Source organism: Lycium ferocissimum, unplaced genomic scaffold, assembly GCF_029784015.1.
Source record: "Lycium ferocissimum isolate CSIRO_LF1 unplaced genomic scaffold, AGI_CSIRO_Lferr_CH_V1 ctg3230, whole genome shotgun sequence".
Lineage (NCBI taxonomy): Eukaryota > Viridiplantae > Streptophyta > Magnoliopsida > Solanales > Solanaceae > Lycium > Lycium ferocissimum.
This window is the reverse complement of record NW_026725369.1, coordinates 154,099-172,066: the sequence shown is the minus strand read 5'-3', so window position 1 is coordinate 172,066 and position 17,968 is coordinate 154,099. Positions and strand designations below refer to the sequence as shown.

General features: G+C 33.7%; 2 protein-coding genes across 2 annotated transcripts; one reads left to right on the top strand and one right to left on the bottom strand.

Annotated features, from left to right (window-relative positions):
- The first annotated feature begins 6,066 nt into the window (after positions 1-6,066).
- On the top strand, positions 6,067-7,627 carry LOC132044022 (uncharacterized). The gene is made up of 2 exons (XM_059434493.1): positions 6,067-6,443; positions 7,340-7,627. The coding sequence occupies exons 1-2, from the start codon at positions 6,227-6,229 to the stop codon at positions 7,519-7,521; spliced, it is 399 nt and encodes a 132-aa protein (XP_059290476.1). The 5' UTR covers positions 6,067-6,226; the 3' UTR covers positions 7,522-7,627.
- Positions 7,628-8,233: 606 nt separating this feature from the next.
- Positions 8,234-16,494, bottom strand: LOC132044007 (probable galacturonosyltransferase 6). Its single transcript, XM_059434483.1, has 9 exons — positions 16,111-16,494; positions 15,070-15,104; positions 14,066-14,107; positions 13,834-13,972; positions 13,654-13,733; positions 12,410-12,642; positions 10,653-11,010; positions 9,476-9,991; positions 8,234-8,812 (listed from the first exon to the last, which is right to left on the bottom strand). The coding sequence occupies exons 1-9, from the start codon at positions 16,220-16,222 to the stop codon at positions 8,537-8,539; spliced, it is 1,791 nt and encodes a 596-aa protein (XP_059290466.1). The 5' UTR covers positions 16,223-16,494; the 3' UTR covers positions 8,234-8,536.
- Positions 16,495-17,968: the final 1,474 nt, after the last annotated feature.

The following is a 17,968-nucleotide window of genomic DNA, read 5'->3' as shown; positions in this document are numbered from 1 at the left end:
CTCAATTTGATACTACTCTCTTTTTCAAAGACATTAATCTCTCTCTACATTTATTCAGTAAGAGTACAGGTGGAAACAAATAATTAATTATATCTTGATTTCTGGTAGGTTGTCGCGCGGATTTCTTTTTTGTATCAGGAGTATTACTATCTTTTTTTTTTTTTTTTTTTGTTTGCCTATTCTTAGATGTATAGTACAACCTGATCGTGTCATTTACTACGTTTATCGTATTACCTTGTTGTTGTTATTGCCTATTATTACTGCTGCCTTTTCATTTCTTCTTGAGATAAGGGTCTATCAGAAACATTAGCTTCACAAGGTAGGGGTAAGGTCTGCATACGCTCTACCCTCCCCAGATCCCACCTGGTGGAATTATTCTAGGTATGTTGTTGTCGTCGTCTTGATTTTCTAAAATGACAACCATTTTGGACAAGCTATTTTAGTAAGGACGACAAGTTAAATGGACCGGAGGCAGTATCATTTTGATATGAGAAAAATCATAGCTTTAATAAACTCTTTGTGTAGTTTCTTAATATCCAAAGTTTTAATAGAAGCTAAATTAATCTAGTCCGAGTAGCTCTAATGTTGTCAAATTTACTATCAAGAATTATAAAAATCCAAATAAATTAGACGGTTTAGTATTATATATACGACAACAAAGAACTTTTTTTGTCGGTTTATGGGTTCCTATTACCGTGTTGTTGTTACTGCCTATTATTACTGTTGCTTTTTCATTTCTTCTTGAGATGAAGGTCTATTGGAAACATTAGCTTCACAAGGTAGGGGTTAGGTCTGCATATGTTCTATCCTCTCTAGACCACACTTGGTCCGATAATACTGGGTATGTTGTTGTTGTTGTCATTGTCTTGATTTTTTAAAATGATAACTATTTGGACCAACTATTTTTAGTAAGGAGAACAATTAAATGGACAGGTGGGAGTATCAATTTTGATATAAGAAAAATCACAAATGTAATAAAATCTTTGTGTAGTTTCTTAATATCCAACGTTTTAATAGAAGTTAAACAAATCTAGTCCGAATAGCTTTAGTAGTGTCAAATTTACTATCGATAATTAAAAATTCCAATTAATTTAGACAGTGTGGTATTATATAGACGACAAAAAAGAACTTTTTTTTGTCGGTTTATGGATTCCTGAATCTTGACCCCTATTTAATTATTTGGAATTACAACTAGTTAATGTTGTTATTGTCGGTTTATGGGTTCTCGACCCCAATTTATTTGGAATTACAGCTAGTTAGTTATTGTCTGTTTATGGGTTCTCGACCTCAATTTGTCTGAAATTACGACTACTTAATGTTGTTATTGTCGGTTTTGTGTTTAGAAATATGTCTGTTGTTTATTTCTGTCTAATATAATATTTCAATTAAAAGGTTTTAGGTTCAATCATCTGATAAGGTGTTTGATAAATTTATCTTTGGTAGAAATTCGATAATTTCAACAATTTTCATGAATTACAATTATTTGATATTAAAATTATATATTTAATTCCACAAAAAACCTATTTAAGATAAACAGAAAATGAGAAAACTTTTCTTGTGAGCTTAATATCCACTATGCAAAAATAAAATAATCAAATTTAATAGGTTTCAGTTACCAAATGATAAAAGCCAAAAAAGAACCTAAATATAGTCATTCGACCTTTATATCACAAAAACAAAAGGAAGGTACTTTGTTTAACATGTTTCTTAAAACATGCACATCTCCAATTTCATGTTGATTGACATTTGTACTACATGCACGCTAATTGGCTTTTTGTTAGTTTGGTCAAATCATGTTCTTCAGCCTCTTTAGGAAACTTGCACTTAATGTGAAATTCTAATTAAATACAAGTTCCTAAAGAGGCTGAAGAACATGATTTGACCAAACTAACAAAAAGCCATTTAAGCATACATATGAAGTGAAGTGATTGTAGTTAAATAGGATAATTAAGAGGCTATAAACCAAACTGGTGTTAGATGAATAATGAATGAGGTGAGTTCTTAGCTGAGTTTTACTTAATTAAGAAGGTAGGTGAAGAACTGTGGTTCATTGTTAAGGGAAGAAAGGGAAATAAATAGTTGAAGTGATTGTTGTTAGATAGGATAGTTAAGTGGATTATAGCCTCTTAACTATCCCATCTAGCAACAATCACTTCACTTCAACTATTTAATTTCCTTTTTTCACTTAACATTGCACCACAGTTCTTCACCTACCTTCTTTCTTTTCTTCAGTTTAGGTAAGTTAATCACCCCCACCTCATCAACCTCTCTTTGATTTCATTGCTAGATTGTCACTCTAGAAGTAGTGGACGGATGACATAGATACAAGAGTGATTGATCAGTTGAACATTTTTTACCGGAAAATCATAATATATATATATATATATATATAGCTCAACTACCTCTACTAGGATCAAGGGTGATCTATCATTTGAACATCTTTCGCTGTAGAATCATAGGGTGCATATAGTTTAAATCTGGGATCAAGAGTGATTTATCAGTTGAACAATCTTCACCTAAAAATCATAGGGCATGTGTGTGTGTGTGTGTCAAATATTGTCACTGGGCTCTAGAATGATCGATCATTTGAACAACCCTCTCCTCAAAATGATAGGGTTTATAAAGTTCAAATACTATCACTGGGCTTGAGTTGAACACCCTTTGTCGGAAAATCATAGGGTATATACTACTTCCACAAGGTTCGAGGGCGATCGATCAGTTGAACGTCCTTGCCAGAATATCATAGGATGTGTATATATCAAATATTACTTTTCACACACATTTATATGATGTGTTTATATTCTAGTTGGTTATATAACAAGAAAAAGGGTATTCATTTCTATCTTTTTAGGTTGAACGAAGCAGAACAAATTATAGGGTTTATAAATATAGTTCAAATGCTATCATTGGGCTCTAGAGTTATTGATCAATTGAACATCCTTCGTCGAGGGTATATATAGATCAAATACTTCCACTAGGTTCAGGAGTGATCGATTAATTGAACACCATTGTCGGAAAATCACAAGGTGTATATATATCAAAATTACTTTTTCAACATATATATGATGTGGTTTATATTCTAGTCGATTATGTAAAACAAACAAAAGAGTATTTGTCTCTTTTCTTTTAGGCTGAACAATCAACTCCAATGGATTCTACAGGGATTCCATTAGCAAAATCATCAAAGAAGCCATCAAAGCAAAACACAACTAGTGTTATATATTACAATTATAGGCTTAAAAAAATTGGAATTAGTTACGAATTTCTTGTGTTATACAGTATATGTTACAATTATTCACTACAAAACAGTTGGAATTAGTTACTAACTTCGTCGCTATGTTGCTAGTAGTTAACATAATCTTTTAATAATACATCGTTAATTAGTCGCTAGATATTTTGCTGTTTCATTTTAGTAGTGTTTAGTAGTGACAGATCCAAGAATTCCAATAATATTATGAAGGAGAAAAAAAAATAAGAATGCTACACACATTGATTTCAAACCTAGCTATGAACTAAAGTACATCGTCGAGCAAACCTTTGCTGTTATACTAGAAGATTTCTTATGTGAAGGAGATTCAATAATTTATATAAATGAAAAAAATGTTTTTATCCATTTGTATGTAGAGAATAAGTTTTTTTATTAAGGGAATTCAATTGGACCTCATTTCAGCCATACAACGACACCTCATAACGTGACTACAACTTACTAACATTACATCATTCATGCTTACACTATTGAAGATCAGGAACAGATGTAGTTAAGAACGTACGAGTTCATTTGAACGCAATAACCTTGACTCATTAAAAGGGCATTAAATAAGTACAAATAATAGACCGAATCCAGTAAACCAAACAGGTTGTGGTAGAATTCCAAATTTGATTATGTAATATTTAAATCCTGAATCTGTCTCTGTTGAAAAAACATCTTATTTCCTACTATTACTTTTCCTCTACTTTTACATGGTGTTTAATGATTGTTCAATCTTCTTGCAGTACAACATAAAGAGACCAAGGAAAAAGACAAAACAGGAATGCTTCCTCCAAAAGCATTGGGATCATCAAGTAAAGGAATTGTGATCTCAAGTCCAGAAGATCATGAGATCATACCAACAGTCAAATACTTTGAAATTGACATCAAGGGAAAGGCTAAAGTGCTCGAAGAAAATCCTTAAAAAAAGGTGTCTTGATTATGAGGTCGTTAAAATCTAGCTCATTGTGACAATGATAAATCTGAACAACGAAGGGTCGTCTTTTTTCTTATTTGTGTGTAAGGTGTGGGTGTGTGTGTGTTGGGGGTGTAATAGCTAGTTATAGTGTATCTTTAGTTTCTTCTGTTTCAAATGTTTAGAAGTGCAGTGTATCTTAATTTAATTATTCCTAAACTTATCCTGGTATTATTTCGAGTTCTTTAAGATCATGTATAGAATTATCAATCAATCATATTCACTAATGATGATTAGTACTTGTTTGGAAATTTTGTGTACATCTCTTAATATTTCTTTGCCATTTTCTCTTTGAGACACTTTTACGTGTTTAGAAGCTTCGTCTTATATCATCCTAAATTAGTCATGCTACCTTTATATCTCGAAAACAAAAGGAAGGTGCTTTGTTTAACATGTTTCTTAAAACATGCACATATCCAAATTCGTGTTGATTGACATTTGTATTATATGCATGCTTAAATGGCTTTTTGTTAGTTTGGTCAAATCATGTTCTTCAATCACTTGAGGAAACTTGCATTTAATGTGAAACAAACTCTTTTACCAATTAAGAACTTACCTCATTAATTATATTTTTTAAGACAGAACTAACTGCATTTAATTCATCTTTCCAAAAGTTTACCGTTGATCTGTGGGAGTTTAGAAATAGCAAAAGACCTCACCAGTCTGATATGAAAGAAGTGATCTATTTTAAGAGAGATGAGGGAAATGCAACATTGATCTTTGATATTTGACCTCATTAATTGTCCATCTAACACCAGTGTGGATAACACCCTCTTAATGATCCTATCTTACACCCACCACTTCACTTTCACTATTTAATCCCCTTTCTTCCCTTGACAATGCACCACCGTTCTTCACCTAACTTTTATTTTCTTCAATTTATGTAAGTTAATCATCCCTGCCTTCACCTCCTCACCCTCTCTTTGATTTTATTATTAGCTTGTCACTCTAAAAATAGCGGATGAGTGTCATAGATTCAAGAGTGATTGATTAGTTGAACATTTTTGTCCCGGAAAATCATAAGATGTATATAGCTCAACTACCACTACTAGGATAAAGGCTGATGTATCATTTGAACACCTTTCGTTGTAGATCATAGGGTGCATATACGTCAAACATCGTCACTAGGCTCAAGATTGGTCGATCTAACACTCTTTGCTTGAAAATCTTATATGGTGCATATAGATCATAGGGTGCATATAGGTCAAATATCGTCACTAGGCTCAAGATTGGTCGATCTAACACTCTTCGCTTGAAAATCATATAGGGTGCATATAGTTTAAATATGGGCTCAAGAGTGATCGATCAATTGAACGACCTTCACCTGAAAATCATAGGGTGTGTGTGGGTGGGTGCGGGTGTGGGTGTGTGTGTGTGTAGGTCAAATACTGTCACTGGGCTCTAGAATGATCGCTCATTTGAACAACCTTCCCCTCAAAATGATAGGGTTTATATAGTTCAAATACTATCACTTGACTCTAGAGTTATTGATCAATTGAACACCCTTCGTCGGAAAATCATAGGGTATATATATAGAGATCAAATACTTCCACTAGGTTCGAGAGTGATCGATCTATTGAACACCCTTGCCAAAAAATCATAGGGTGTATATATATATCAATTATTACTTTTCTCACACATATATATGATGTGTTTATATTCGATTATATAACAAGCAAAAGGGTATTTGTCTCTCTTTTTTTTAGGTTGAACAAAAAAGAACAAATTATAGGGTTTATAAATATAGTTCAAATACTGTCACTGGGCTCTAGAATTATTGATCAATTGAACATCCTTCGTCGAGGGTATATATAGATCAAATACTTCCACTAGGTTCAGGAGTGATCGATTAGTTGAACACCCTTGTCGGAAAATCGTAGGGTGTTTATATATCAAAAATTACTTTTTCAACATATATATGATGTGTTTATATTCTAGTCTATTATATATGACAAACAAAATGGTATTTGTCTCTCTTTTTCTAGGTTGAACAATCAACTCGAATGGATTCTACAGGGACTTCGTTAGCAAAATCATCAAAGAAGCCACCTAGGCCACCAGTGCAAAACACAATTAGTATCAAGGACAAAGAAGTAGCGGAAAAGGAGACAGAAGTACCAATTGAAAGTACCATGGGGCCAAATGAAGCTATAATATCAGCAACCAAGAGTCCAGCTTTGCAACGTGCCCTTGACATTATAAGATCTGCTGAAACTAAAGGTCATCTATTAATTATATATTTCTTACCCCCCCCCCCCCCCAATTCCAATCCACGCCTTTAATTTCTAGTGTTATATATTTCAATCATACACTACAAAAAAAAAAAACTGGAATTAGTTACTAATGTATTGTGTTATAGAGCATATGTTACAATTATACACTACAAAACAGCTAGAATTAATTAGGAACATCGTCACTAAGTTGCTCGCAGTTAATATAAAAAATTTCAATAATAAAGCGTTAATTCGTCGCTAGATAGGATTAACAACGGATTTTTGCTGTTTCGCTTTAGTAGTGTTTAGAGTGACAGATCCAAGAATTTTAATTAGAGTATGAAGGAGAAAAAAAAATAAGAATGCTACACACATTGATTGCGAACCTAGCTATGAACTAAAGTACATCTTCGAGCAAACCTTTGCTGTTATACTAGAAGATTTTTTTATATGAAGGAGATTCAATAATTTATATAAATGAAAATAATGTGTTTATCCATTTGTATGCAGAGAGTAAGTTTTTTTATTTTATTAAAGGGAATAAGTTTTTTTATTTTATTAAAGGGAATTCAATTGGACCTCATCTCGACCACACAACGGCACCTCATAACATGACTACAACGTACTCACACTACATCCTTCATGCTTATACTATTGAAGGTCATTAACAGATGTAGTTAAGAACGTACGAGTTCATTTGAACGCAATAACCTTGACTCATTAAAAGTGCATTAAATAAGTAGATCGAATCCTGTAAAACAAACAGGTTGTGGTAGAATTTCAAATTTGATTCTGTAATAGTTAAATCCTGAATCTGTCTCTGCTGAAAAACCATCTCATTTCCTACTATTACTTTTCCTCTACTTTTACATGGTGTTTAATGATTGTTCAATCTTCTTGCAGCACAACATAAAGAGACCAAGGAAAAAGGCAAATCAGAAATGCTTCCTCCAGAAAGCATGGAGATCAACAATAATAAAGGAATTGTGATCACAAATCCAGAAGATCGCGAGATCATACCAACAGTCAAATCCTTTGAAATTTACATCAAGGGAAAGGCTAAAGTGCTCGAAGAAAATCCTTAAAAAAAGGTGTTTCGATTATGAGGTCGTTAAAATCTAACCCATTCTGATAACGACAATGATAAATCTGAACAACGAAGGGTCATCTTTTTTTCTTTTTTTGGGTGTCAGGGTGTGTGCGTGTGTTGGGGTGGGTGGGCGGGAGTGGGTGGGTGTAGTAGCTGGTTGTAGTGTATCTTTAGTTTCTTCTATTTCAAATGTTTAGAAGTGCAATGTATCTTTAGTTTCTTGTATTTCAAATGTTTAGAAATGCAGTGTATCTTAATTTTAATTACTCCTAAACTTATATTGGTATTAATTCGAGTTCTTTAAGATCATGTATAGAATTTTCCATCAATCACATTCACTAATGATCATTAGTACTTGTTTGGAAATTCTGTGTGCATCTCTTAATATTTCTTTGTCATTTCCTTCCTGAGACACTTTTACGTGTTTAGGAGCTTCGTCTTATATCAGCATGGGGTTTGGTGGAATCATAAAGGCTCTTTTACCCTTAACAAGAGGTCTTGGGTTTGAACCTTGAGAATAAAGCCCTCTGTTGGGAGCGCTAAAACCTCCCACAGTTGGCTTTCTACAACATAAATATGAATTAGTTGTGTCATAGAGTTCCCAATCCGTATAGTTAAAAATATGCACCTTATAAGTTCTTTCCAAAGCTTCCCCTGTCTCTCCAACAATAGATTAAGGAAAATATCTCAAAGAACATATATTTCATATCTCACCTACAATAGGTAAATCATAAGAAAAACTTCTTTAGCATTCTACAAGATCAATATACAGGCAAGTCCAAGCATTACAAGAATCTCGGGGACACGCCAATATCAGGTCCCAAGTTATTGCTAGTGTGGGGATAAATTTCTATGACCGTTGAGAAGGAAAATAAACGTGAGATGGAGGGCGTAAAAGTTGGACTTTACAAGGAAAAAATTGTGTGAAAGAATATGGTGAATGTGAGGGGTTCCTACACTACGTAATTGTGGTGAAGTGGAACTCAACCTATCACTAAAGGATCCAATCGCTAGTCTTGAATATTGCACTGTTGCAAAAAGGGATGTTCATACCGAATATGTTTCTTCCAGTAGGGCTTGAACTTCTGAAGTCCAATCTCTAACCATGGCTTCATAACTCCATCGTAATGAATCACAGCTGCCTGGTCAATTTCGTTCAGTTTCACACCAGATTCGTACCCCAACCCTAAGACATGCCATCTCCGATCTATAGCACGTGTATGTTTGTAAAAGGTCATCCAACCCATGGGCAAAGTACCAGCTTTCATTAATGGTCTATTACTTCCCTGCATAATGCATGCACTAAAAGTGAGGCAGTGAAGAATAAAAGGAGAGCAGTATCATAACAAAGCAGCTATAAAACAAGACATTATATATACACATTACTATAGAAAACATCTAAGAATGCATGAAAACCTATCGGTGTGTTTGGTAAGGAAAATGTTTTCTAATTCTCCCATGCTTGGTTGGTAAATATATATTGGAAAACATTTTCTCTAGGAAAACAAATTCCATGAAAATGAGAAAAATGACTTTCCTAATGTAAGTAGGGAAAACAAGTTTCATAAATGACATTCCAAGTTCATTGTCTCCTTCCCGCCCACCCAATACCCCACCCCCACGCCCCGCCATCCCTGAACACCCACTCCCCACCCCATAGTGTTTTGCTAGATTACTCATAAGTGCTCTTGAGATAATATTTTTTTTGCTTACTTATCAAACACTAAAAATAAGTAAGAAATCCACTTGTTTTCCAAGTAAACATTTTCCTTCATACCAAACACACCCTAAATCATGGTTTTTTTATATAAGTATATAACAAACATTAGGTTAGACACATTCTATTTGTTTCAGTATAATGATCATCCTTGTAGAACAACCTAAGACTCATCAATTATCATTAGTCAATTCCACAAGTAATTAACACCCAACAGGATATAGATCTATACCATCTCCAAGTACTTGTGGTAGAGCCCAGTAAGGTTACGCTTCCTCCACTCCTGCAGATCAAACATATTCATCCCAAACGCCCATGTGCATGATTTCACGTCAAATCTCGTCGCCACCATGGGGTCAGTGAAATTGATTAACATATCCATTCGGCGGTATGAAGGCTCGCCTTCAATACAAGTCTCCACCGCACCATTCACTTTGCCCTTCATGTTAATGCGCCAAAGTCCGCTCAGATCCCTTTTTACAACCACATCATGATCAAGGAGCACTATCTTGTTGAGAGAAGGAAAAATATCAGGCAGATAAAAGCGCAGGTGGTTCAGTGAAGAAGTGTATCTTTGATCAAGAGACTCTTGCTTCTGCAGAATATCCTTGTTTGATAACCAATCAAATCTGTCTATACTTTGGATCTGAATTGTTGCTTTGCCAGGAGGATTCGACAAGAACCACATTGTCATGGCTGGTAGGTTAAGAGAATCTGTCACTATATGAAACACAATCTTCTCTGGAACCTGCCAAATACATAAACACTTACCATAAGTACGTGCATTACCATTATTACTTTAATTTCTCTCTTCAAAATATATAGTGATCAATAGTTACTCCTTACTGTTATGAAACCATAAAAGTTTAGCCCTTTCATATACAACAGTTGCATGATAAGTTACAAATGATAATGTTACTGCAGTCACAATAAGCATTTGTGCTCTCATAAATTAAAAGTGGATCTATATGCATAATTGGAATCAGTCTGCTCCGTACCGAAACCAAAGCTTCTTACAGGTAAGCATCAACTAACATAGATACAAAATGAAAATTTTCCTCTAAAGACCATATGCAACATGACTTACTGCCAAATACCTACGTTCTATTCTTCATCATCAAAAGATCACTGTAGAATAGAACGAGGATGAAAAATAATACTCCTTCAGTTTCATTTTATGTGTCTTAGTTTGACTGGGGACGACGTTTAAGAAAGTAAAAGAGATTGTTGAATTTTGTGGTCTTAAACTGATGCCGAGGTGAGATGTTTGGAACTGGAGAGGAGTACTAAATATAAAAAGTTGCATTCTTTATAAAGGGAAGTAATACACGTAAATTGAAACAATGGGAGTAAGAGATTGAAAAAAGAAAAATAAAAGCCAAGATTAAGAAAATTATCGAGCAGCTCACCCTAGCAGTTGATACAGTTGAGTTGACAACTGCAGAACATGCCAAAACATTGTCAGAGAAAAGAGCAAAGTGGTAGAGATCTGGATTCTGAAATTTATGTTGGTTAGGCAGTTCCTGCTCCTCAGGTTGTAGGGAAAAATATTCAGTAGTCAACCGCATGGAGAGGCAATGAAGGCCTTTCGGGGTAGTTCTTCCAGCAAGATTTACAAGGAAGGAAGCTTGATTCTTTTGCGACCGAAGCTGTTCCTCAGCATTATATGTCATCGCACGAAGTTTCTTCACCATTGATGAGCATTCAGGGAACAATTTACCGGCTTTCGACAGGGTTGATTCCATGGCCTTCATCTTCTGTATTGCCCTAGAAAGAAAACTGTTCTTAGATCATACATACACAATTTAACTAGTACTTCCCAATTCCCAAGCCAGATGGTATTATTTTTTATTTTTTTTTGATAATGATCCACAAGCACCACGACATATCATGGAGAAAATGACAAAAATGGTCCCTTATCTTTGGTAGTAGGTTCAAAATAGTTTGTTAAAAATATCAGTTGACCAATGTTGGTCCTTTAAGTTTGCCAAAAATGAGCACTTTTGGTCTCCGTCCTTACTAAACTCTGATTGTTAAATTTAACCAGAACTGCGGAAATTTCTTTTAACCAGAAATTTCCGTCAAAATTCCGTAAACCGCAACGTAAAGCTACACCAGGCATAAAGATAGACATAAATAAATGAACTTGCACCTCAAAAAGTTGCACCGGACTCTTGAAATAACATAAACTACAAAATCTGTACTTCCAAATGTGAGTTCCTGTAAAAACTTACTTTCCTATTTTACGTTATTTCAAGACTTTATCTACTTCCCTAAAGGAAAAGCTTTCCTCTACACTCGTCAATACCTTTTCAATATTTTACCATTTAAAAAGCACCCCCAGACGACTTTTATTTTACAATGTTAGCCTTATTGTCACTTCCTGGACCCCACTTTTATTTCAATACATCCAAAACATCCATTCAAAGCTTAATAATTGTGCCCAAAATATTCTTAAAAGAGGACAAATTGAATAATCAAGAAAAGCATCCACTTGCCTACAGCCCTACACGTACTTAGTTACAAAACTGAGAATAATAATACAGAAAAGTATTCACTTGCTGAAATTAAAACAATTAGTTACAAGACCAACCAATTTTTCCTCAACTACTCATGGACAATTATCAAGTTAAAGTCAGTCTTGTGTACATAATTAACTTTAGCACCAATCTATTTGTCAATTCCAATTAACCATTTTGACCTTCTCTCAGATATTCTTTCAGACTCAATAAAAGTGAATAATCAATAAAAGCATCCACTTTCAGACACTGAGTACTTAGTTACTTCATCCACTTTCAGACACTGAGTACTTAGTTACTAGACTGAGAATAATAATAATAATACAAAATAGTATTCACTCACTGACATTAAAACACTTGGTTACAAGACCAACCAATTTTTCCTCAACTACTCATGGACATATCAAGTTAAAGTCAGTCTTTGTGTACATAATTAACTTTAGCACCAATCAATTTGTCAATTCCACACCATTTTGACCTTCTCTCAGATATTCTTTCAGACTCAATAGTACAAAACACAATTCACACTTATCATAAAAAGGAACAGAAAGTAGCTCAGAAAAGCCACTACTCCAAGCCAAGCAGATTTTATGCTACTGTGGAGCAACTAACATATATCAAATCGTTCAAGTGAAATATCATCTTACCTCCTTGACAAATCAGAATCTTTAGAAACTTCACCAGCAGCTCGTTCCAAGTCTTTAATTCGTAGCTTTATCTCTTTCACAAAATTAGAGTTACTACCCGCTGGTATAAAATTCAAGAATGCTTTGGCCCTAATCAGCTGATCTTTAATCTCCTTCACCCTCTCATCTAATGCCCTCCGTGGATGAGACTGTACATTCTGACCGTGTTGAACTTCTTTCGGTCTAGATTTTTCCTGCAATACGACAAACTAAAATCAGATGATCACATATGCAGAATGAGCTTGCAGTTTACATGAAAAAAATACATAAAACAAACTCCAGTTTAACAGTAGTATTCGGTCATTCATAGAGAGAGGAAAGAGAGGTGAGAGAGAAAACAATAATACTGTAAACCCTCAATACCATAATTAAAATCCTACTTTTTCCAAATTTATTACACACAACAGTTGAATCTTAGAAAGTAAAAATCATAAATGAACATGGCACACAAAAAATCACTTTTTTTAATAAAGACACAAAAAATCCCTTCTTATAAACAGTCAACCAAACCTTATTTTCATTAGGGGGGCAAAAAAGGAACAAAAATCTTTCATACGAACCATCAATTGACAGCTTCCTACAGTCACGAGCATGCAAAATCTAAATTTGCTAATTTACCTTAATTTTTTAAGAAAACCATTTCTTGGTAAGTGTTCCAAAGCATGAGGGCATAGATTTTTACTCCACATCAACACACTCATCACATTAAAGCAACACCAAATAAAGGAATTCAGCAGTAATGCATATGCAACTCTAAAACTGCAAACAACACATGATATTATATCTAAAAATCACCAATTCAATTTTAGCCAAACGATAATTAAAGTACATCTATTAATCACAAGTTCTGGACAAGCAACATTAGTAGCTTTCTTAGTTAAGCAATCATTCCATTATTCCAAATTTCAGGGTCAACTATATGAATGATTTGCAACCATTGCGCTCTACAATAGGGCAAGTCATTCCACCGCTACTACTTTCCTTATCAGAAACACCACCCAACTATATGAATGATTTGCAACCATTGCGCTCTACAATAGGGCAAGTCGTTCCACCGCTACTACTTTCCTTATGAGAAACACCACCCAACTGTGCCTCTGTAACTTTTTAGTGTACTATTTAAATGATTGGAGTCTACTTATCAATAAATAAATAAATAAAAAGACTGATGTTAGTTGTTGCATGCATTAGACTTCCTTACATACCACTGCCTTTTCCCTAGCTGTGGACAGCGTTTGCTCCGCTAAACTTGGTTGACTTTCTTTCTTCACATCATGTGTGATTACTGAAATTAGGTAGAAAGGTGTATAATTGATTTCCATTTATAGAATGAACAGAAATGAAGCGCGGAGAAAAGGTAAAGAGCATCTGAATTATCAAATTACCATCATTTCCCGACAAACTGACATTCTTAAGTTGGCCAAGACTATCGTTCTTATGTATAGTATCCAAACTGACAGCAGAACTTTGGTCTCCATCTCGGTAGACGTTCAAGATCGGTTCTTTGAGGCTTTCAACTTCTTCCTAAACCAAACAGCAGAAAAAAGGTTTGCAAACATAAGTAACAATCCAAGTAGACTTTCACAGCTGTAAGAAGTTATATAAAGTTTATATCACCTGTTGAACTACACTAAGTGCCTGAACCTCTATCCTATGCTTCTGAAAAGGTTAATAAGAAACCAAATAGAAAAATATCAATCAGATCATATTATAACAATATGCTCCATCTGTTTCAATCGAAACACAAATAATAAAAATCTAAATTAGATCCCCTACAACATACTCCATCTGTGCACCCAAGGGTGTGGCCTAGTGGTCAATGAAGTGGGAGGAGAACCCTGAGGTCTCAAGTTCAAATCTCAGCAGAAACAAAAACACTAGGCGATTTCTCTCCATGTGTCTAAGCTTTGGGATAGAGTTCTTGGTATCTGTTGCTGGCGGGAGTTAGCAGGTAGCATGTGGAATTAGTCGAGGTGCGCGCAAGCTGGCCCAGACACCATGGTTACCAAAAAAAAAAAAAAAAGATATAGATATATGTACACACACACTCCATCTGTTTCAATTTAAATGACTCTTTCCATTTTGGGCATTCCAAAAATATTTGACACGATTTGTTACCAATTTCAAAATATAAATATTTGACACGATTCCATTTTTAGAACTTTCAAGAACTCATTGATTAGTTATTCATATTTTCAGACTTTGATATGATCTTTTCTATCAAACTAACTTGTTAACTACAACATTTTATTTGATTACTACTACTAAAATAATATACTCCAGTATGAGTTAACTAACATCTTAAACTATGCATCCACTCAAAAACTGACACAAGTAAGAAGGAGATAATTTTGCACACAGAGAACTCTGCACTCTTTGCCTTTTAAAAGTATGCAAAACAATGATCTTGATCTTTTACGCCAGGCCTAAATTAAATTTGCAAAACATTGAGCGTACAAAAAAACTAACTTCAGCTATAAGAAAAAAAAAAACTTACTATTGATTAAAATCAAAGGTTCAAAATAATCTATGCTGCTATACTGCTTCCTCTAAGCAACAAACTCAAACAAGCAATACCCAAAACAAAAATGTAGTTCTTAATAAAGGAGGAGAAATCTTACAAGATATGATAAATCTCCAACGAACTCCTTCGATGCTGCACCAAAATGTAAACAAAGTTAACCAATCACATCAAATTAATAAGAAGTAAAATGGACCCCAGAAATCCAAATAACTGGGAATTACAGAAAACAACTAAGTGAAATGAAATAATTACCATCAGAGCCAAGATATCTAAGCCTACGTGAAGGAAGAAGATATCTAAGCCTATGTGAAGGAAGCAATAAAATGGACTTATATGCTTTTTGGAGAGTAGAATTAACTTTAGGTAATGCTAATTATTGTGTACATATTACTAAGCTGCATCAAAATGTAAAAAAAAAAAAAAAAAAATTATATATATCATATCAAATTAACTAGAACAAAAAGAACCCCATAAATCCAAATAACTTCAAATTGCAGAAAACAACTAAGTGAAATGAAATAATTACCATCAGAACCAAGATGTCTAAGCCTATGTGAAGAAATAACGGAAACAAATAAGTCACGGCAAAATACTATAAAAAGCAATAACTACGACAAATTAATACGATACTCGAAGTACAAGAAACAACATATAGTAGCAGAAATCAAAGGATAACGAAAAACAAAAAGAACCCCACAAATCCAAACAACTTAAAAATGCATAGAAAACAACTTTAGTGAAATGAAATAATTACCATCAGAGCCAAGATGTCTAAGCCTATGTAAAGAAATAACGGAAACGAATAAGCCATGGCAAAATACTATAAAAAGCAGTAACTACCACAAAGTAATATAGATACTCGAAGTACAAGAAATAACATATAGTAGTAGAAATTAATACGGTACTCGAACTACAAGAAACAACAGATAGTAGCAGAAATCAAATGATAACGAGAAACAAAAAGAACCCCATAAATCCAAACAACTTCAAAAAGCAGAAAACAACTAAGTTAAACAAAATCCCAAATGTTTAAAAAAAAAAAAAACAATCATATCAAATTAACTAGAACAAAAAGAACCCCATAAATCCAAATAAATTAAAAATGCAATAAACAACTTTAGTGAAATGAAATAATTACCATCAGAACCGAGATGCCAATGTGAAGAAAGCAATAAAATTGGAGTGGTTATAAAAACAGCAAACAAACATAGGATAAAAAATATCCTCGTACATCTTCGAAAAATCCTCATTTAATTAAGACATGTAAAAATGAACTCAAAATAAACACTTGGGGTTTTTTTGAATCAAATAATATATGAGATCAAATCAAGATTTGTTTTTTTTTTGGTATAGAAAGTGAGGCAAAAATAAAACAAGACTAGGGTTTTTTCTGGTTTTGTCTTCTTGGTCAAATGGGATCTATCTGGTTTTTTTTTTTTTTTTTTAATAAAAAAAGAATTTAATTTAAATTTAATTAAAGAAAAGTGATGAAAGATAGATGGGGTGCCATGTTCATGAATGAGATTGAAGAAGAAAGAAGGACAAGAGTAAAAAGGGTCAAAAATTGGATTTATATACTTTTTGGACAGTAGAATTAACTTTAGGTAATAATGTATAATTATTGTGTAGTCACAACCTCTCTTTACCAACAAAAAAACAAAATTGTTAGTTTCGAAAAATTTAAATTTAGGCTGCTATAGTAAATCACTGTTATACACTTGTAGCAGCATTTGAAATTTAAATACAATAACATACCGGTGTAATTTCACAAAGTGGGATCTGCGGGGAATAGAGTGTACAAAATGCTACTAATATTTGCTTTGCTATTCTGCCCAAGCCTAGCTGAGGAAGAGTTATGGGCCGTAAAACAAAAAAATACGCCGATCGGGTATACTATGTGTAATGATTCCCCCATTCACGATAAATAAAAAGATTAAAAAAATAAAAAATAAAAGTCATTCTTCGACAAAAGACCCACACCCAAGTTTCATAGCTTTTGGTTCGCTATCCCGATCATGATTTTCCTATCCCCAGAGGGAAAGGGACTTCCCTTTTGGGCCCACTTTATCTAGAAGTTGTTACGGTTAAACTCTCGGCAGAAGGACAAGGAGCTAAAAGCAGTATAAAATGTCATGGCGAAATACTATAAAAGCATGATAAGGCAATATGAAAAAAGGGCACTAACTATTACAAATCAATACGATTATCAAGATACAGAAACAACAGAAAGTAGCATTTGATATTTAAATAATGTTTGACAAAATATGCATAAAATCTAATTTTTCAATGTAATAAAAAAAACAAAATTATTTAATGTTGCTATGGATGTAGGAACTCTAATGTCAAATTTTAAATTTAATCATACTTTGTTCAAATAAGCAAAAGTTTTTAATGTTCATATAAATATTCTTTGTCATAAATAGTGTATTAAAATATCAAAATATTTTATTAGAATTCCTAGACTTATTATTGGTAATCTTCAATATTCTATTTTTATAAACACGGCTAGAGTTTTTTCTCGTTTTCTCTTTTGGGTCAAATGGGATCTATGTGGGTATTTTTTTCTATTTTGTTTTCGGAAAAGAATTTTAATTTGAATTAAAGAAAAGCGAAGAAACCGGAGATATACGTGTTGCCATGTTGGTGACTCGTGAAGTACAGGTGAAGGAATATGAGATTCAAAGGAGAAACCAGGAAGAAAGTTAAAGGGGGGAAATGGAGTTATATGCTTTTTGAGGGACTGCCAACCTAAAGAGTAGAATTAACTTTTGGTCTGTACTCCCTCCGTCCTGAGATAATTTTGACTTACTACTCATTATTTTGAGATATGTGTAAATATCTCAAAATATGTGTAAGAGCTTGTTTGGATGGGCTTAAAATAATAAGCGAATTATAAGTCAAGTTTACCTTTTAAAATTTAAGCGCTCAAAGCGGAACAATTATTTTTTGCGCTTATTTTATCATAAAATGATTCTTGTTAAGGCTACGAGCTACAA